This window comes from Cryptomeria japonica, chromosome 10, assembly GCF_030272615.1.
Source record: "Cryptomeria japonica chromosome 10, Sugi_1.0, whole genome shotgun sequence".
Lineage (NCBI taxonomy): Eukaryota > Viridiplantae > Streptophyta > Pinopsida > Cupressales > Cupressaceae > Cryptomeria > Cryptomeria japonica.
In genome coordinates this window covers 471,433,684-471,455,015 of record NC_081414.1, presented here as the reverse complement: position 1 = coordinate 471,455,015, position 21,332 = coordinate 471,433,684, and the positions used below count along the sequence as shown (strand labels likewise).

At 38.3% G+C, this 21,332-nt stretch overlaps 1 protein-coding gene across 2 annotated transcripts in view; it reads right to left on the bottom strand.

Annotated features, from left to right (window-relative positions):
- LOC131063378 (lysine-specific demethylase JMJ27) overlaps positions 1 to 16,244 on the bottom strand; it is a 38,902-nt gene extending 22,658 nt beyond the window's left edge. Inside the window, exons 1-7 of one of the 2 annotated variants that reach the window (XM_057997177.2) lie at positions 16,058 to 16,244; positions 2,200 to 2,906; positions 1,868 to 2,010; positions 1,611 to 1,710; positions 1,280 to 1,412; positions 1,093 to 1,156; positions 143 to 926 (exon numbers count right to left, since the gene is read on the bottom strand). In XM_057997177.2, the coding sequence (XP_057853160.1) occupies positions 143 to 926; positions 1,093 to 1,156; positions 1,280 to 1,412; positions 1,611 to 1,710; positions 1,868 to 2,010; positions 2,200 to 2,706 (1,731 nt within the window). In that variant the 5' untranslated portion in view covers positions 2,707 to 2,906; positions 16,058 to 16,244. Of the gene's footprint in view, positions 1 to 142; positions 927 to 1,092; positions 1,157 to 1,279; positions 1,413 to 1,610; positions 1,711 to 1,867; positions 2,011 to 2,199; positions 2,907 to 15,868; positions 15,890 to 16,057 lie in introns of those variants that run through there. The other variant, XM_057997178.2, reaches the window with a different exon arrangement.
- Positions 16,245 to 21,332: the final 5,088 nt, after the last annotated feature.

Below are 21,332 nucleotides of genomic sequence, written 5' to 3'. Positions count from 1 at the left end.
TTATCACCAGCACCATGAAAAGCTCAAAACAAGTTCCCACTTGACATGTGAATGTAACTCAAAACTTACATCCATAAAATAGCATCAATGAGAAGATATAACCTTAATGCACTCCATACTGTTGAGAGAAAACAGAACATACCTCACACCAATCCAAGCAATCAATAGCCTTTACTGTCTTCGTCTCATCATTGAATTTTCCATTAGTGATTTCCCGTACAGCTCGCCACATTACCATTGGCTCCCAGCTCAAACCAGATGTGCCTTCAAGTACATTCTGAACTATTACAGGCTCACCTCTAATCCAGTGTTTCTGAAAATGCTCAAGACCTTCTTCTTTAATATTCTGTACGGTGGGAGAGTATAAGAAATTGTCATTGCTGTCATTCCTACATGCTGCTTGGCATAAAAATTTTCCTTGATATCCACTGTTTCCATTAGAACCATTTTTATAGCATGAGATACATGGACGAGAGGCTTTAAAGCCATCTGAAATTTTGCAGCTACTAGTCATTTCCTTTGCATTTTTCTCTAGCTTTGCAACCCAATTCATTTTGAATATGCGTTTTAATTTTAACAAAGAATTGCCACAGCCACCACATTCTTTTGGGGGACATGGAATGCTCCCATCACTATTTGATTTCCAATCTGATGATCGATATGTAGAATCCATGCTGCTATTGTTATTGGCCTGGGAGGGAAGATCCAAACCAGCTCTTCCTCCAGCCACTTTTGTTTGTTTATTCCTCTGAATTCCATCTCTACCATGAGAATAAGGTGTATCTATAGACTGCTGAGCTGAATCTGCTTTATTTACTCCAAGCTGGCAACCTTCCCTAAGCTCCGAACAACAGCTGAGACAAAGATCATAAGAACAAAATGGGCAGTTTCGGTGGTAATCAACAATTGAAGTTTTGCAGTTATCACTGTAAAATAGAAACACAACGGAAAGGTTAGCATGTATAATTGTAATTTTTCATTTCAATCTCTAACATTCCCCACAACTTGTCCAGGTAGAACCTGACCTTATGATATTTAGATTACAAAACCACATTTTCATTCAAAATATACAAATTATTTTTTGGCACGCACCAATATAACTTCTCATCAGAATTAAGTTTGGCTCTAGGAATCTCCAACTTTGTTTCCATTTCACCTAGCATAAAGCATATTTCAAGCACAATGAGAACTCGTGAAAAAAATACAGAAAAAAAATGAAGCATGTAACAAGTACTTAGCTCAGCAACAGCCAAACCAACAGAAAACTATCTACTCTTACCTTGAATCTTGGCTTCTACCTCCTGTTCCAAACACTGTTCCTTATGGATCTGCTTAAGCACAGGAAGAACCATGGAAAGGAAATAATGGAGATAGCGTAACTTCTCAATGCTATCAGTTTCCTGCATCCTTGCCTACACATAGATAAAATAACAACTTCAAAAGTGAATCATTAACATCATGTGCACTCCAGATTTTACAATATCTATAAAAGAAGGAACAGCATATGCAGAAAAACCGGTAATAATTTACATCTGTGACATTTCACAATCATAGAAATTTCAGTCTGGTGATAACTTAAATCTATAACAAATCATAGAAAGATCAAATACCTTAACATGTCCATTTCCACGCAAACATGCTTTACAATTACATTTCCCTCGACAAACAGGGCATGCCGTCTCAATATCCTCTTCTTGTAATTCAGGGTACCTGAATCAAATTAGAATGCACCAATGTGCAATCTAAAGTTACATACTACCCTAAATATAAACAAATCATGTATTCTTTCTCATCATAACAATTTATTGAATATAGTTTAAAAGGTGATTAATGTTAGATACAATCCAACCAGAAAAAACAATTTTACCATTTAGAAATGCAAGGTAGGCAGTAGCGCTTTCTTTTGCATTTTGAACAACGAACCACCCTTCCTCTGTCATTCCTCTGGCATTGATGACACATTGCACTTTCTGCCTCAGCTAGAGTACCAGTGCTCTTACTAGAACAATCCTGAAAATAATAGCATGACATGTTCCTCAAAAAAAATCAATGATTCTAAGTTCTAACTGATGCTCCTATCATCTAAAAATAGAGCAAGCCATCTCCAAGAAACATAATGAAATAAAATGAGATGCTCCAAAACAAAAACAATAATAACCAATTCAACTTACCAAGAGAGGCCTAACAAATTCAACTTACCAAGAGAGGCCTGTGTACAAAATCTTTCACAGTTTTTGATTTTGATGGAGCTGTGGGGATCTTATACACCTGAAAATCAGGCTCCTTTTCGGACATGCGACTTCTCGGAATGTCCATCTCTGCTTCTTCATTCAACAATTGAGATTGGCGTTGCCCTATACGAAGAGGAGCTGTGTGCATGACACCTCTGGATTTTGATTTCTTATTCGAAGGGATAGTTGAGAACTCCCCACCAGCGGTATCAAAAATATGCCGTTTTTCAACATCATTCTTCTTGCTATCAGGAACTGCCTCACTTCCCTCCTCCTTTTTCTTTAGCTTTTTCTGGCTAGCTCGTAAGGCAGAGTTTGCAGCTCTTTTTTTGGCTTGGATATAATGTTTTTCACAAACAGTTTTGTCTGGCATGGATCTTGCACTGCATCTCCATTGCTTCCCATCAGATCTTTTGCAACGGAATTCCTCTGGAATAACTTCGGCCTCATCCTTTTGTGTGTTTCCAGATGCCATTGGGAAGTTGAAACAGGCAGCCTAAGAAGTACAGAGGGCACCTCTCTAATAAATACAACCCAACATATGAAACAGCAAATGCTTACCCATATGGTGGGAAAAATTTGGGATAAATTAGTCAGAATTTTGTCGCTGTCACAAAATAGAAGCCATAAAATCCTCAGTATCTCCAAGTCAAAGGTTTATCAATACACAGGGACCTGCATGGCACAAAGCAAGAAAACTTCAAGGAAAGAAACACACATGTTTTGCAGACTTCCTATCAGAAAGCAAAACATGCACTACTAACATATTTTATCATATACAGAAAAAGAATGTAAATAAGCATATAAAAAACATTTTTTCTGTGTTTAAATTGCATAGAAAATAAAGTACATTTTATTTCCCAATAAGAGTAGTGAATTTGGGCCACTAAAATCCAAAGAAAATCTCAGACAAACAAGGCAGCTTTATAGCTGAAAAGCAGATTTTGAATGGAACTATAATTACTAATGAAGCATTGCATTTATTAAGAGACCAAAAGGAGAATGGAATGAAGATAAAATTTGACAAAAAAAATAAGTCTTACAACAGAGTGAACTAGGCATTCTTAGGAAAAAACTTATTCAAGTTCAGTGAGGGATGGAAAAATTGCACAGGAAATTGCTATTCCACTTAAAAATAACTACACAGCTTAACGCCAAATCTCAATGCAACAAGAGGCCCATCATAAGGGAACCCAAAATTCACCCTAATTGTATATCATACAAATCGATGATGACAAAATCTAATATAGTTAGTGTATCAATGGTTATTTATCAATTGAATCCACAAGGAAATGAATAGATAGAAATAAAACATAAAGTAGTTGGGCATCTGGAAGACTGGAAAAGTTCTAAAAAATCAATAGCAACAAGTAAAAATAAATGAATAATTAGCCTGCACGGGTAGGTGAGTTGGCTTGGGCCGTGGGTTTGCTCCCCATTGGTCTCGGGTTTGACTCCCTCCCAGATTCAAGCGGGGGGACTGCTTGCGGGCTGCGGATCCTCCCTGCAGGGGACTAGTCTCACCTCAGCTCGCCCCTTCCTCGACCCCAACTTGGCAATATAGTATGTCCAAGGTAAGGCAGATTGGGCGCTGGGCTGGGTCGCAGGGATACCCCTGTCGTAACGAAAATAAATAAATAAATAAAAATAAAAATAAAATAGATGAATAATTAAATGTCATTGTGCGATTTTCAGCCTTTCCATACATGATTCTCTTGAATAAATGAAAAGTCAGAAAAACAGTTGGTAATGGGTATATATAAGCCTTGAAAAGGATAATCAGACAGAGACTAGTTCAATAGAATGGACAATTAAAACAGATGGTTGTTGCACAAGGAATACTTTCACTCTCCTATTTCTAATTTGTAGATAGCAATTTTTTCCTTAAAAAAGGTCCAAACACAGAAGTATTATAAAACCACTTGAGACAGCTACTGAACATTGAACAAGTATCAAACATAGAAAAAATTGAAGCATACACTCCCAAGGTAGGGTGAAAGGGAGAACACAAGTATGTAATATACTGACTGACCTACAATTGGTAAGTGACAATGTTATTGAGGTAAGGGTTCAATCAGGGAAGAAAGAGCTTTCAGAACTACTATGGAAGCATATGAGACAGCCATTGCAATATATTATAAATATTTTGGATCAGTTACAGACAATATTGCAATATACTACAGTAGAATAACAATTGCTAGAGAGAAGAACTGGAAGAAATTTGTCTCATTGAAGGTGATCTGATGATAGTGATGAGTACTATAAGAATGGAGATTGTGCAAAATGCAAACCAAACAGAATCATCAAGGTAAACACTGACAATGATAAATAGGAGTTAAGAATATAGATGCTTACATGTTAGGCAAAAGGGAAATGCAGTGATGAATTGATTAGCTTGCCAGTAAGGCTATGGAGTTAAAAAGGAACAGACATAATCTAATCATTAGATCATCTTTGCAACCTCAAATACTAGTGAAAAAAAAATCAGAAAGTGATTCTAAAGACTTGAGAGCCTGATAAAAAGGGGTATTCAACAATGAACCAATGACAGCAGAAGAGTCCTCAAATAAGGAGAGTTGATAGAATTCAAAGACTCTGGCACATGCTGGTAAAGGAAATAAGAATTGAATCCAATTCTTCTATAGGTTAAGCAAGCCGTGGTGTGATGTCCCCTTCTAGTTGACATCTGTCAGCTTGGTAGATTAGCCTATCACTGACCCTCGTAGCTTGATGAGGTTGGTTAGAGGGTCTCCTGGAGAACGATTCTCCATCTTCAGAGTGAACAGTATGAGCAGTGTCAGAGTATTGTTTGGCAATCTCCAGTTCTGACGGCAGGCATTTCTGATGAGTACTTGGAGAGATATCAATATTTAATTACTTTAATTAAATATTATGTGGCAAACTTTAATGTTTTAATATTTTTAAGTCACTTTAAGTTATAACTTAAGTGGGGGTCTATTTCTCATTGGATGGGGCCACTTTAATATTAAACTGGAAATGATTTATTTTTGAAGCCTCAATAGTCAAAAATAAATATTAAAAGTTAAAACATCATTTAAATGCCAAATCATACTTTTCTTGGGAATTGCGCCAAACCCTAAAAGAGGAGATAAAAGAAGTTTTTAGGTCTTCTTTTCATTATGTGATGATTTGATATTGAGTTTACTCTGAGGAGATTTTGGCTTGAGGGTTTCAGCAGGGGTTTCTTCCTGCGGATGATCTGAGAGTATCGGTACAGGAAAACAATGGATTTATGTGCATCAACATTAGAGGCTGTGAAATATCAGTTGATTTTGCTTTTCAGTTGGTTTTAACCAGGAACCAAGATTGGGCAGATTAGCCAGGGTTTTATTCTTTTTAGGCAAAGGATTGATTAGCCATAGAGTCAGAGCAGAGGCAAAAATAAGTGTGTTTACAGCTGGGGTTTTTTGTGCATGTATGGCCTGCAGATCTGCCATACCTTTCTTCCTTGAAAGGGTACGATTTTGTTGAAGGAGTCGTCCATAAATTCTGAAATAAATCCTAAAGGAGACGCCTAGTTGGTAGCTTCAGTTTGAGCTACTAAACTCACCATTCCGGGTAGTCTGGACTGATAAATAATTTTGCTGTCATTATTTACTGCTGTACGGCAGCAAGGACAAATAAGGGGTTTCATAAATTTGAGGTATTTGACAATAAAACTTCCTGGTCTTGTCTGATTTCTTTACTGAAGGTGTTTATGCAAATTGGATGTAATAAGGGTTTGATAATCCTATTTTCCGAAGTTCAATTAATTTCAAGCTCTTTTCAATATGGCTTTTATGCATACTATTTGTTCAAAACTAGCCCTTGTTGTTAGAAATTGCATAGTACAAACATAAAACGCAACAAGTTCAACTAAACCTCCGTTGTCTGAGTTGAGAGCCCTTGGTAGGTTCTTACAGTGGTATCAGAGCTAAATCCTGCCATCCTAAGGGTTTAGAAGTTACATGCAGTCACAGGAAGTGGGTTCACACAGTTATTACACACGCAGCAGAGCCTTCCTTAAGGAGAACAGGGTCTTAACAGGCAGTCAGACACTATGGGTGATAGGCATTCAGCAGCCCATCCAGAGGCCACAGAGCTGAGGATGAGGAGACGAGAATTTTTTAGGACTATGGCTACAGGGCAGCAGCAAGTTGCTCAGGCTTTACAGGCACTCACCACCATGATGGAGCGTATGAATCCTCCAAACTGACACGATCAGGAATCAGAGGATAATAGGGGTCTAGCTAGTATTCCTAGACCTCACAGGGCAGCTACACGCACAGTTGACAGGCCTTCAAGGCCTAATTTCTTGGCAAAAGAACCTGAGGATATTGCTAGAGTTGAGGCAGAGCTTGTTTTTGTGGATAATGTCATGACTGTGCATGATGAGTGGAGTCTTCTTCCACCTGATGTTAGGCAGAATCTGAATTTTGATCAGTTTATGAGACAAACAAGTGAGGTAGAGAGATACAGGCGAGAGAGGAGGCCTCGTTTCCAACATAGAGATCTTAAGTTTGCCACAAGCAAGCTCACTCTACCTTATTATGATGGCAGCGGTGCAGTTACAACTAGGTCCTGGATACATAATTCACACTGAGACCCATGACTGAAAGGGATGCAATTAAGTTTTCAACCTTACATTTGGATGGTACTGCACATGAGTAGTGGCATAATAGACTCATCACACTCCAACATGATGAGATTACCACCTATCAAGAGTTTGCTGATTTGTTAGTGGAGAGGTTTGATAAGAGAAATCCAAAGTCTTACTTCCGTGAGTTAGCACAACTGAAACAAACAGGGAACTTGGAGGTGTATGTTTCAGAGTTTTTGAAATTGTCATGCATGGTAAATAACATGTCAAATCAGCGGTTAGTAGTCTTGTTTATAGAGGGACTCATGGAGCCTTTGAGAGGTTGGGTCAAAGCATTTGATCCCCCAACACTTCTACTTGCCATTAAAAAAGCACGAAGTATGGATGTGACAGCCACACAGAATAAATTTGGGTCAAAAGGATCAACGTCTTTCAAAGATAATAAGAATTACAACAAAGGGAAAGAAAAATCAGACTTTAGAAATGATTACAAAGGGAAGACAGCAGCTCCCCCCTTAGATCGTGAGACACTTAACGATTTGAAGCAGAAAAAACTATGTTTTTATTGCAAAGGTCCATATGATGCCAACCATGACTGTCCTTTGAGACCTAAGGGCAAGGCAAACAAAGTAATGTGGGCATATTATGAAGATTCAGAATCTGATCAAGAAGGTCAGCCTGCTGGTTATGATGATTTAGAGGCTGAAAATGACACACAGGGTCACAGAGACATGACAAGATGGATGCAGAAGGTGATGAACACCTTAAGCAGGCACTTCTCACTAGTATTCAGCAGGAAGGGTCATTCAGAATGAGAGGAGTACTTGCTGGTCAGAAAGTTATTACCCTACTAGATACTGGAGCCACACATAACTTTATTGATGCCAGGTTAGTTGAGAAGAGAGGAATCCAAACAAAGGAGTTTGAGAGCATCCGTGTGAGGGTGGCAGATGGTTACACTTTAAAGTGTAACAGGATGATTACACAACTCCCATTTCGTGTAAACAATTATGAGTTCAAAACTGATTTCTATGTGGTTCAAATGGGAGATACAGATTTGGTCCATGGTATGAGGTGGTTACATGAGCTAGGCAAGTTTACACTTGACTTGCAGGAGATGGAGATGTCTTTCACTGTTGATGGAAGGACACATGTGCTGAAAGCTATTAAGGACAGCAACTTTAGGATGATTACACTCAGGCGGATGGAGAGGCTTGCATGCCACGATCAAATTGAGTGGGCAACAGAGTGTATGTTTATGCCTATGCAGCAGGATGCTCAGAAAGTTGAATATCATCCTGACATCCAGATACTGAGAACTAAACACAATAAAGTTTTCAGTGACATACCACCAGGGAAGCCACTAGATAGGGGTTTTGAGCACATCATTGAGCTAGAGGAGGGTGCAAAGCCAGTGATGATTACTCCATACAGACATCCGAAGCGCCTGAAAGATGAAATAGTGAAGACCATTCAGGAGCTTCTGGCTATGGGACATATTCGGCCTAGTAAGTCCCCCTTTGCTTCTTCAGTTGTTTTGGTGAAGAAGAAGGATGGCACATTGCGGATGTGTATTGATTACAGGGTCCTTAATAAGAGGACGATCAAAAACAGCTATCCCATTCCGCGTATTGATGAGCTCATAGATGAGTTACATGGTGCCTGTTATTTCTCAAAGATTGATTTGAGGTCAGGCTATCACCAGATTAGTATCCGTGAGCAGGATATTGAGAAAACTGCTTTTCGTTGTCATTATGGACATTTTGAGTTTGTGGTTATCCCATTTGGGCTAACCAATGCACCTGCTACTTTCCAGTCCACAATGAACAAAGTCTTCCGACATCAATTGAGGAAATCCGTATTGGTGTTCTTTGATGATAAACTGGTTTACAATCGCACTTGGGAGGAGCACCTCAGTCACTTAGATACAGTTTTGAGCATTCTTGATAGGGAGTCCTTGTATGCCAAGGAGTCCAAATGTGACCTTGCAATGACTGAGTTATTGTACTTAGGCCATATTATCAGTGCTGAGGGAGTGCAGATGGATCCAGAGAAGATTCGTGCTATTGTAGATTGGCCTACTCCTGTGAACCTTACTCAGTTGCGTGGTTTCTTGGGCCTATGTGGTTTCTATCGCCGTTTTGTTAACGGTTATTCATGCCATGCAACACCTTTGACTGACTTGATGAAGAAGGGTGCCTTCTTATGGACTCCTAAGGCCCAGAAGTGTTTTGATAGGTTCTAGGAGCTCATGACTTCATGTCCAGTACTTGCTACACCTGACTTTTTGAAGTCATTTGAGTTACAGTGTGATGCCTCTGATGAGGGCATTGGTGTGGTGCTTATGCAGGACAAGCACCCTATTGCATATGAGAGTAGGAAACTCCGTGGACCTAAGAGGAGTTACAGCATTTATGATAAGGAAATGTTGGCCATAATCCATGCACTGGCCAAGTTTAGACAGTACTTAGTGGGCAGCAAGTTTTGCATTAAGACTGACCACAATAGCTTGAGACATTTCCTGGGGCAGCGTGACTTAAATGGCAGGCAACAAAAGTGGGTCAGCAAACTTCAGGCTTATAACTTTGATATTTCCTATATCAAAGGCACACAGAATGTAGTTGCAGATGCCTTGTCACGTCGTCCCCACCTGAGTTCTATGGTCCAGATAGCAGAGGATTGGGAGCATATTATATTGGCAGAGTATGCCAAAGATAGCTGGGCTGCAGGTTTGATAGAGGGATCAGTAGTGGACAGCAAGTATACAGTTGTAAATGACTTGATCATTTACAAGGGCAAAGTGTACTTGATCCCAGGATCAGAGTTGAGGAAGGTTCTTTCATGATGAACTGAAGGGAGGACATCCCGGGTTTTTCAAAACCTACAGACAGGTTCATGAGCGCTTCACTTGGAAAGGGCTCAAGGCGGATGCTCTACAGTATGTTAGAGAGTGCCCTGTTTGTCAGCAAAATAAACAGGAGCATACGTACCCTGCTAGTTTACTTCAGCCACTTCCAATTCCTTACAGGAAGTGGGAATGTCTATCTATGGATTTCATCACAGGGTTGCCAAGAGCACAGGGACGTGATTGCATATTTGTGGTTGTGGATCGTTTGACGAAGTATGCCCACTTCTATCCGATCACCACCACTTATTCAGCTATTCAGGTAGCAGAGTTGTTCTTTAGGGAGGTATTCAGATTACATGGCTTGCCTCGGACTATTGTCAGTGATAGGGATACTCGGTTTATGAGCCACTTTTGGCAGGAGCTTTTCAGATTCTGTGGGACTGAGCTTACACCGAGCACCAGTTACCACCCTCAGACTGATGGTCAGACTGAGATAGTTAATAAATGGGTGGAGGGATATCTCAGAAACTACATTTCAGGACAGCAGAAGGCGTGAGTGAAGTGGATTTATCTCTATGAGTATTGTTACATTACCACTCACCACATGTCCATTCAGATGACACCATTTGCAGCATTGTATGGGTACGAGCCTCCGAGTTTCATTGACTTATTGCTGAGTGACAGTAGGGTGCCTAGTGCGGGAGACTTGCTACAGGAGAGCCAAGACATTGTAAAGGCTCTTAAGGAGAATATAGCAAAGGCACAGAATCAGCAAAAGCAATATGCTGATCAGAAGAGGACAGAGAGGTCATTTGAGGTAGGAGACATGGTGTATTTGATGTTGCAGCCATATCGACAGTCTACTCTTAGGAAGATTGGAGCAAAAAAACTCAAGCCACGATATTATGGTCCTTTTAGAGTGACCAGGCGTGTAGGGGAGGTGGCTTATGAGTTGGATTTACCGGCAGACAGCAGAGTACACAATGTGTTTCATGTGTCACGTCTCAAAAAGGCGTTAGGACACCGTATTGTTCCTTCTACAGTTTTGCCACCCCTGGATGATGAGGGGAAGTTAATACTTGTACCTAAGGCTATTATTGAGTTAGGGGAAAGGAATTTCAGGAGGCGTACCATCACAGAGTAATTGGTGAAATGGAAGGATTTGCCGGTAGAGGATGCTACTTGGGAGAGCGAGGAGATTTTACAGCATCCTGAGTTGAGGTTGCTTGAGGACAAGCAATTTCAGGAGGGGCGGACTGTGATGTCCCCTTCTAGTTGACATCTGTCAACTTGGTAGATTAGCCTATCACTGACCCTTGTAGGCTAATGAGGTTGGTTAGAGGGTCTCCTGGAGACGATTCTCCATCTTCAGAGTGAACAGTATGAGTAGTGTCAGAGTATTGTTTGGCAATCTCCAGTTCTGACGGCAGGCATTTCTAATGAGTACTTGGAGAGATATCAATATTTAATTACTTTAATTAAATATTATGTGGCAAACTTTAATGTTTTAATATTTTAAAGTCACTTTAAGTTATAACTTAAGTGAGGGTCTATTTCTCATCGGATGGGGCCACTTTAATATTAAACTGAAAATGATTTATTTTTTAAGCCTCAATAGTCAAAAATAAATATTAAAAGTTAAAACATCATTTAAATGCCAAATCATACTTTTCTTGGGAATTGAGCCAAACCCTAAAGGAGGAGATAAAAGAAGTTTTTATGTCTTCTTTTCATTATGTGATGATTTGATATTGAGTTTACTCTGAGGAGATTTTGGCTTGAGGGTTTCAGCAGGGGTTTCTTCCTGCGGATGATCTGAGAGTATCTATACAGAAAAACGGTGGATTTCTGTGCATCAGCATTAGAGGCTGTGAAATATCAATTGATTTTACTTTTCAGTTGGTTTTAACCAAGAACCAAGATTGGGCAGATTAGACAGGGTTTTATTCTTTTTATGCAAAGGATTGATTGCAGCCACAGAGTCAGAGCAGAGGCAGAAATAAGTGTGTTTACAGCTGGGGGTTTTTGTGCATGTACGGCCTGCAGATCTGTCGTACCTTTCTTCCTTGAAAGGGTACGATTTTGTTGAAGGAGTCGTCCAAAAATTCTGAAATAAATCTTAAAAAGGAGACGCCTAGCTGGTAGCTTCAGTTTGAGCTGCTAAACTCACCATTCAGGGTAGTTTGGACTGATAAATAATTTTGCTGTCATTATTTACTGCTGTACGGCAGCAAGGACAAATAAGGGGTTTCATAAATTTGAGGTATTTGACAATAAAACTTCCTGGTCTTGTCTGATTTCTTTATTGAAGGTGTTTATGCAAATTGGATGTAATGAGGGTTTGATAATCCTATTTTCTGAAGTTCAATTAATTTCTAGCTCTTTCCAATATTGCTGTTTTGCATAATATTTGTTCTAAACTAGCCTTGTTGTTAGAATTGCAAAGTACAAACATAAAACGCAACAGGTTCAACTAAACCTCCCTTGTTTGAGTTGAGAGCCCTTGGTAGGTTCTTACACATACAAACAGCATATACACTGTTTACAAAATCCTAAAAAACATTTGGTCTCATAGGCCCAGATCATTGCTGAATTTGCACTAGAGAGCCTTGTCCAAAAAGCTTCAGAGTGATCCAGAAATCAGCTCGAATCATCCCAGTGACAGTTTAGACAGAATTCTAAAAGTTTCTAGAAAATGTATGTTTTCAGTATTTTCTACATTTTTTTGAGTGGGAATTTGGCCTTGAGATTTTGTTTGACTGTCTTGACGAGCTGCTTTTTCATGCCTTCAAGAAACCTAAGTTAGCTCATGACCTAAGCTTTCCACACATATATGAGCTTTGGAATTCAAGCCACAGTTAGAGTTACAACCTCAACAAGTGGGGCTACCAAAAATTAATAACTTCAACAAACGTTTTTGGTTTTGTAATAAGATCGCCCTCATCTAAGTATCCATTCAACTTCCAAGAAGAATACACATCACTGCCAAGTGTGGTGTGCCTTGAGTTAACACCAAAAACCCTAATTTATTATTCTTTTTAAGCTTCCTGTTTTGTATTCTATAGTCATGCATACATCCCTCCCATACAGTTTGTCAATATTGTATATGCTCTTAGTTAAAATAAAATTCTATTTTGGTCAGCTGTTTAAAAATTGCCAATTTTGAATGGTCTCCAATACATCATGCAAACAAGGGCAAACTTTGGTCTCACAGCAGTACTTAGAAGGATTCAGTGACACTTGATGGGAATCATGAGAATGGAACAGTAGCAGCACAGGCTAATGTCTCCAGTGGTAGGAACTGTGAAGGCAGAGCTAAGATTAACACTGGCCATACTGCCTCCCTGGCTCTGACTTGGACGGGCTGCAAGCTAAGCAAGCCCAAGGCATGGCTATGGTTCCCAGAGGATTGTGGAAGCAATTGAAACTCATTCCCTGGCTTGCAATATCATGGAGGCTTCCTCTATAGGTGACTGTTTGGTACTGAGCTCAGATCAGACTAGGGTTTCGAGACCACTCAAACTGGATATGGTATCTGGAACTTCCATCTATTTCCTAACAGCTTCTGCCTTTTCCCCTTCTTTCTGCCCCTCTGACCATATTCCCGAGCAGGCGAGACAAAAGACAGAGAAGTATACCTACAGGAACATTTCCTTTGTACGTAAATTTTTCAAACTGCAGCGAAAACTTTACATGCTTGGATAACAAAAAAGTGAAAAAACTTTATGGAGGGTAAAATCTTCATTTACCCTTGTCCAATGGAATTTTTAATCCTTGAATTTGATTCCCTCAAGGATAAGGAATGAGTGCTAAAATCTGGGCCTTAGGATCTAAACAGCTCCTTTTTCCTCTGCATATTTGTGGGTTCATTTGTCCTACCTACTGCTACAGCTCTGGGAGGTAGAAAGTTTTAAAGCTATCTGAAATGGTCTAAGGAGGTATTGTTGTTTATCCAAAGAGACCGCTCACTTCTCTTGTTCCACTTATGCCCGTCTCTATGTGGAGATGGACCTCTTCAAGGGGCTTCTTTCTAAAGGTTGGAGACAGAAGATGGAAGCAACAACAATTGACTTCAAGAGCAGAAAATAATTTTCTATTGCACATTATACATCCAAATGGCACAAAATCCGGTTTCTGCAATATGCAGACAAATACCATGCACAAAACCCACTTGATGGACAGATGGTGAGCTTCACCATCATGTCATTGCCCCTAGTGATGAGAATATCCCTGAATTTCTCATGACTGATGCCTCATAAACAGATGCTGAGATTCACTATCATGTTATTGCCCCTGGTGATGAGACTATCCCTGAAACTCTCAGGGTTGATATTTCCCTTCTCTTGCTTCATTGGATTCTTCCTAAGGTTTCTTTTAAGCCTGAGGCTTTGCCTAACTCTGAATCTACAAACAAAGATGCAGCTATTGAGCCTCCTGCAATTTTGGAAGCACAGAGATATCCAAGTTCTGTTAAGACTGAGTTGGTTGTGCAAATTCCAAGGGGTTAGGTGGAGCACAATATTCTGGCCGAGTCACAATCGCATGCTTTGTTTTCACCATGTCAGTAATAGACCAAGGCAATAAAAAAAAGGACACCTCATTAGAAAAAAGCAAAGCATTTGATGACTTCAAGATTATCGAAGCAGGAAAAAGTATAAGAGGTATAGTGCCACAAGTCCAGTGGCTTCCTCTGTACTTCATTGTGACATGACACTGGATAGGGCTTTTTCCACATTTGTCTTTGCAAATGTTTCGGATAGGTTAATGCTGAAGCACCTTACTTTGTTTTAAACCATTTAGAGCTCTGCCATGACATCTCTGGTTATTAAATTATTTTATTTTTATCTGATGGATGTGGGCCCTACCCGCAATTCACCTAATAAAAAAAACACTGCCAATTCTGTTCGAGTTACTTTTCATTAAAATTCTGCCTATAATATGCTAACTTATTCAGCTAGTGTGTTGTTCCCTAAACTACCAATTTGAATCAGATAATAGAGATTGATGTAATTGGAAGATGTATCATCAACCACTGCTGTCATTCTCCCCACTTTTGGGTTAAATGTTGTACTGTTCTTCCCTACAGGATTCACTTGAAAAATGTGGCCACATACAGAGGCTATATGATATGCAAAAATATAGAAGCATAAAGGCAGCATAAGCAGTTGAAACATTTGACAGAGAAGTCGCATGTGATAGACAATTGTAGGCAAATGATCCTCTTCGGGCTTTCAGGACTTCTCTCTCCCTTCTGTGTTCTTGTTTCTAAATTGATTTATTGTATAAAATATTTACCGTGTTGGTATAATGAAAGCAAAGTACTGGCAAACAACTAATTTATTGATTTTGCTTTTTTATCCTGTTTGTGTCATGTGACCATTGTGCCATTTGTTGGGCTGCCAGACAGTGGATTGATTTCTTCTATCTATGATCAGGCTGATGAGATTCTTTTCTTTGATTTTACTTATATAATCAACCAAACAGAATAGAAAGTAGATAAATATAAAATATGAAAAATGGCCACACACAACCTCCTACCAACGGTACTAATATCAGCTTAAGAATGGCCTAATGCCTATTTCTCCTATATTCAAAAGCAGCCTAACAAAAGCAGGCCTGGCAAAAATTTAAGACATACGTTTCATCAAATTCTGCAGTGAATGTCAAATAACAATTGAGCGGGTTAGAGAAAACCAAAGTTCTGCATGGCAAAACACATGGAATCTTGCACATATAAGCCTTCTCACTCCGAAAGTGACCAGATTTTGTATTGCCGACGTTCAAACCTTTCCAACTACATACCTGACTTGAAATAAATGACACCTTCCGGAGAAAAAGTTCTCTTGTCGAAGTAATAAAGCATTGATTTTTTCAAATCTAAGCAAATGAACTTCAAAGAAGCGAATTTTCACCCAAAAAAAAAAACCCTATATTCAACAAAGCTATATTTAGTAAAAAAGGGCAAAGCGTGGCTAACCGCCGAATTTCCAAATGAACATTCACAAAAGTTCAATTAACAATAGAAAAACAAAACGCAAAAGCAGCCCCCGTTCCCGGTAAATCTGACCAATTGCAGCTTCAAAAACATAGCAAGAACAACTTTAGGGGGTTTTCTGTCAATTACAATTACAATTACAAGGAAATTCAAAAATAGTGGCTGCAGCCTATCAAAAACAGGTTTTGATTTACCGTGACATGTTGCAACCACAATCTGTAAAAGCCTCCCGCGCTCACATATCGACAAGTTTAACAAAACTGAATTAAAAACTCGGCAAAAGAGATTTTAAAAAAACCTTGGAATTGCTATGTCCTCACAGGAAGCCAGGAAAACCACCATGAATAAGCACCCAAATTATGGAAATTAGAAAGGTAACGTACCTTATGAGCAAATTACTCCATTGCCAAACCAGAAAAAACAGGGCTCGCTTTGGGTAAAACAATCAGGTAGCAGGATGCAGGTACCTTCCCAGCAACCACAATCCTCTTTTTTGACTTGGGTAACAGTTTAACCCCAAGACTAAACCAACGTCGTTCCGGGGCAACACAGATTTCATAATAAGTACATTCTGTTAATTTAATAACAATAATAACATTTGATTACTATCATACCAGCCTCGTCCAACTGCAAATAGTTTTCACAAAAATTACATTATATATATATATATATCTTAAATAAAAATTATATTTATAAATTATAATTATTTTTTTTAATAAAATCTATTTATGGATTATAATTATTAGTTTTAATTTATAAAATATTATTTATAAATTATAATTTTAATGGGCTTTGATTTTTGTTTTATTTCAATATGATTTGTTGCAATGTTGAAATTGGTATATTCATACCAATTCTCACTCAATGTTCATTTCGATGTATGATTTAATGTAATTACATGCAGTGCATTTTTGTGTTAGGGTTGGTTCATTTTTTGATTTATCCATCTCTTTATACACTTACTTTCATACATTAAATCTTATGCAATCCTTACTTGTAACTATTCCCACACATTCACCACTATTAGTCATTCATTCCCACCTTGAGATTTGCATTTCCCTATTACAAGTCAATCTCATGGTGCTCAAGTTCAATCACAAGCCACTCAAGATTGACCCCTACGTTAAACCTTTTAAATTTGAATTGTTAACTTATGCACTTTTCACTAGTTATTGGTAGCTAACTTGGTACACATTTGCATATTTCTTTGTTATGTCTTAGTATTCAAAGACATTCATTTGTTCAATTAATTCACAGGGAATATTAAAAAAAAAAAAAAAAATTATGAGTTTTTCAATTCGGAGCTTAAAACAAATTGAAACTAAAATTTGTCTATAGGTCACCTACACACTCTTTTTCTATCGACTTGCATTCACTCAAGGTCACAAAAGCAACTACAACAAGGGAGTTGACCAAGGAGAATTCAACCCTTGCTTGAGAACTTGTCTTACAATAATTCTAAATATTGCATGTCCTTGCACAAGATCAAATATCAGAAATCAAGATCAAATTAGTTTTAGAAGTTCATTGTCCACTAGATTGATCCTGCAAGTTATAAGATAATCTCACACACAATACTAATTTTGCAACACATGGGATCAACTTCAATCCACTTGGATTTGACCTATAAAGAATTATAGGTCTACATAAAGCTCACAACAATGAGCATACTAAGGGTATCAAATTTTGACCATTGATGAGTGGATTATGCACAATGTCAACATTGATCTTTGCCATTGTTCCCTAAGTTAAGTACCCTATCCATTCATATTTGATTTCCAAAAGTAGCATTTCAAATTAGCAACTCTTGGTTCTTATTATTTCATATTGATTATGTTTTATTGCTTGCATGTATTTAATTAGCTATATTTATATAAAATATTTTTCTGCAATAGTTTCCCCCTCAAGATTATTTCTTTGATTGAGATTTTTAGCTATGTTAATGATTGTTGCATCTTATTTCCAAATATAATTAGGCCTTAATTATCCTTTCATTTTAATGTTTTATTGATAAATCCTCATTCTAAGTTAATTGTGTGAACTTTATTTTACCCACACTTATTAGAGCCTCTAGGGTTTTAAATTTGTGGATATGAATATTAGCCAATTTTGTTTAGTGATAACCACCAAACCACTATTGATTGGTATTCATCACTACACACCTTTCATCGTGGATTCTCATTCCCCCTCGCCCTTGATTGATGGTCATGCTTACCTTGTAGATTTTGATGTGTTTACACACTTCATCATATGATCTCATCATCCCTGATTCACTCATGACTTCCTAATTTATGGATAGAATTGCATTTTCTGTGGAGGTCATATTCCATCACGTGCTTTGCATATTTCTTGTGTACCTTTCTCTTCTAGATACTCTCATGTCACTTGACCACAATTTTAATATTTAATGCAGGAGCATCTGGGTCAATTGGCAATCCTGCATCATCCACCAAACGTTTCAGTTTCTGTTCTCAATTTTGGTTTGTTTGAGTTTTCCATCTCTGCAACTTTGAAGAGAATTCAAACTCTTGAAAGAAAGATGTAATTTGACATATGAACATTTGCCATGAAATGAATCTGAATCATCTTAACATCCCTAATATGAGCAACATTGCTACTCATGCTAAAATGGAGGCTTTGAAATAAGAAATGAAAATCCATTGAAGAATGAGTCGATCAAAATGCGAAACATAGGCAAGGTGTGAATAGCCTTTGTCAACGTCCTACTAGCTTGTGCGCAATTGGGAGTTTTGAAACAATGTCTGATGTTACATATGCAACTGCCCTGGACCCCTGGCGAACACATATGTAAAATGCGGAAGCATGGACAGGCACGTAAACTGTTTGACATATCGCCTCAAAGAAACATGGTCTCGTGGAATCCTATGCTAGCTGGATATACGCATAATGGATTTGAAGTTGAAAAGGCTTTAGAAACTTGCAAGCAAAAAAGCAATTGCCAGGTGTTTAAAAGAAACTATTGGTTTTCCTCACTCAAAGACCACAAAGGAATGGGGAATAAAGCAATCGACAATAGGAGTCAATGAAAGGCCGTGAACCATTAATTGAATGGTAAACTAGGAAGCCGGTACGTCATGGACGGAAGGGGGTAATTAGTTGTTTATCAAAATACTCCATAAATTAGAAATCGAGAGGACAAAGGGGAAATCAAATAGATAGTGATTCAATTGTAAACCAAACACTCAATGTGAATGCAAACGGTCCAATCAATTTGAGGAATGTGGAAAGATAGAAATATTGATTGATAAAAATAAGTTACACTATAAGAGGAAGCCATCGGTTTGAAAGGAAGGGCAGGGGGTGGGAGGGCAGGGTGATTGTGCATAAGAGGAAGGGGTTGTGATTTTAGTGGACATTGGGACTGCGTAGAAGAGTAGTGAGCAGTTTGTAAGAGGCCATACAATAGGTCATATCTGTATTAATGTTTGTATAAATTTGAGATGAAATGAAATTACGTTCTCTATTTTGTATTTTCATTTGTGTTAGTGAGTGAAGTTGCGGGCAAGTGGTTCCTCTTGCATCAATTTTATTTTCATTCCTCATGTGGATAGTGCTTGTGATGTGTCTAAAAATAATAATATTGTACTTTTGAGCACTTCTCATTCATCACATTTGTTTCGTGATACATATATTATGGTAAATATTCATGGAACACCTTTACCATCTATTAATGTAGATGATATATTATCTGACAAAGGTTTATCTACTTTACCTAAATATGGCATTGTTAAATCTTATAACGTTATTATTCTACATGTCATAATGACTTTACCATTCATATGGTGTATGATTCTCTACTCCCCACCTTTCATGTCATGTCAATATTTATGGCAGTCTCCCTGCCTTTCATGCTTAGGTTTTACCACAAGATTATGATATAATTATGCATGCATATCAAAAACAAATGCAAGGTATAATGAACATGAACAATTAACAACTACCCTACTCAAGCATCTCTTTGGGATTAGATGCATACATCTAATCTTTTGTAGTTCATCCTTGAATCAAGATTCTAACTTCTAGCTAAGCCTCATAATTTCTTGGCTCTTCTCTCTCCACTGTCATTGTAGTCTCTTCTCCATGATTCCAACTAATCCAAATTTAGTGGTGCCTCATATTCTCTTAATCTCTTTTTAGATTTTTTATTTTATTTTTATTTTTATTGAGCTAATTGATGTCTCAATTTTATTTAGATTCTTAAGTGTCGTATCATTTGATGATCTAGCTGAGAAACTACTTGATTATTTATTGCAACCCTCCTTAAATATTCATCAAGTGCCTTGTTCACCTTTTACATTATTTTTCACTACCCTTCTTCTCTTCTATGTCTTTGTTTTTATCTCTTTAGTTATCTTTCATTCCCAATTAGATACATTCTTGTGTTCTCTTCAACTCTTGTTTTAATCTTAGTAATGATCTCTCTCACTCTCTTAATACCTCCTTTGAAAACATTAATTTGATTTAGCTTTTATGAGCTTTTTGACTCTATAATCACATCCCTTTAGGATCACACCCATTCCACATTCATCCTTTGAGTGCTTATCCCCCCAAGGTCTATGACTTAGTGTTTGTTTTTTATTAAAATAAGCAGCCAAACAAGGGTGTTGGCCTTATATACAAATAGCTCGTAGGCGGCATAAAAGAAAGGCAATAAAACAAGGATGTTGACCCAAAACAAGCTCAGGTTAGACAGGCCTTTAACAGCAATTCAGTTGACCACTGTTAAAGGCATTCCAAACTAGCAACAACCCAAAAGGAATCAACTCAAGAGTGGAGAGAAACACCCAAAACTCGACACAAAGGAGTTTTCAAGGGGGGGGGGGAGACTTACCTTTCCACCTACGATAAATAACAGTCCAAGAAATACAATTATTAGGAACATCATAAGAAGGATCAAGTGGGGAGGTCCCCTCGGTGTTTCTATCCACAACTGGAGAAACAACATCAAGAACGGAACCTTACTGCAGAATAGGAGCAACATGAGTAAAATCCTCAAGGCCAAAGGAGGCCACACCAGTAGCAACCAGGGGGCCAAGAGAGGCCCCAACGATAGTAAGAGGCACAATCTCATCCTGGGAGGGGTCATCGTCTGCAAGTGAGGATTCATCAAGATCATCAGAATTAGAAGTCTTGACAGTCAAATGATCAGTAGTAGTGTCTTTCCACCAAGTAGCAACACCTCTATGGAATGAGAGAGAACAATCCAAAGCTAAGTGATCCATTGAGAAGCATCTCTAACAGTAAAATAGGAGGCCCTCGTAGTCCAATTATTGAGTCCATGGCCTATTCTCAATCATAAGAACCACAACCCTAGGGAGAGGCATAGAGATGTCAATGTTGATTAAAATGTGAGAAAAGGTAGAATGAACCATGGAGGATATGGAATCATCAACCTTCAAGAATTGGCCGATAGAGTTATCAATGGCTTTGTAACAAGAATGCTCCCAAAAATGAAGGGGGAGATTAGGAAGAAAAACCCATACCGAATGCACATTGAGTGGTTCGGTATGAGGGTTAAAAGAAGGTGTCTAGGGTTTGACTTAGAGAGAGTTGACTCCCCAAGACCACAACTTGCCTAGCACCGAATCACAATCATCAAAGAGAAGCAAAGGAAGCAATGAAAAAACCTTTAGCACA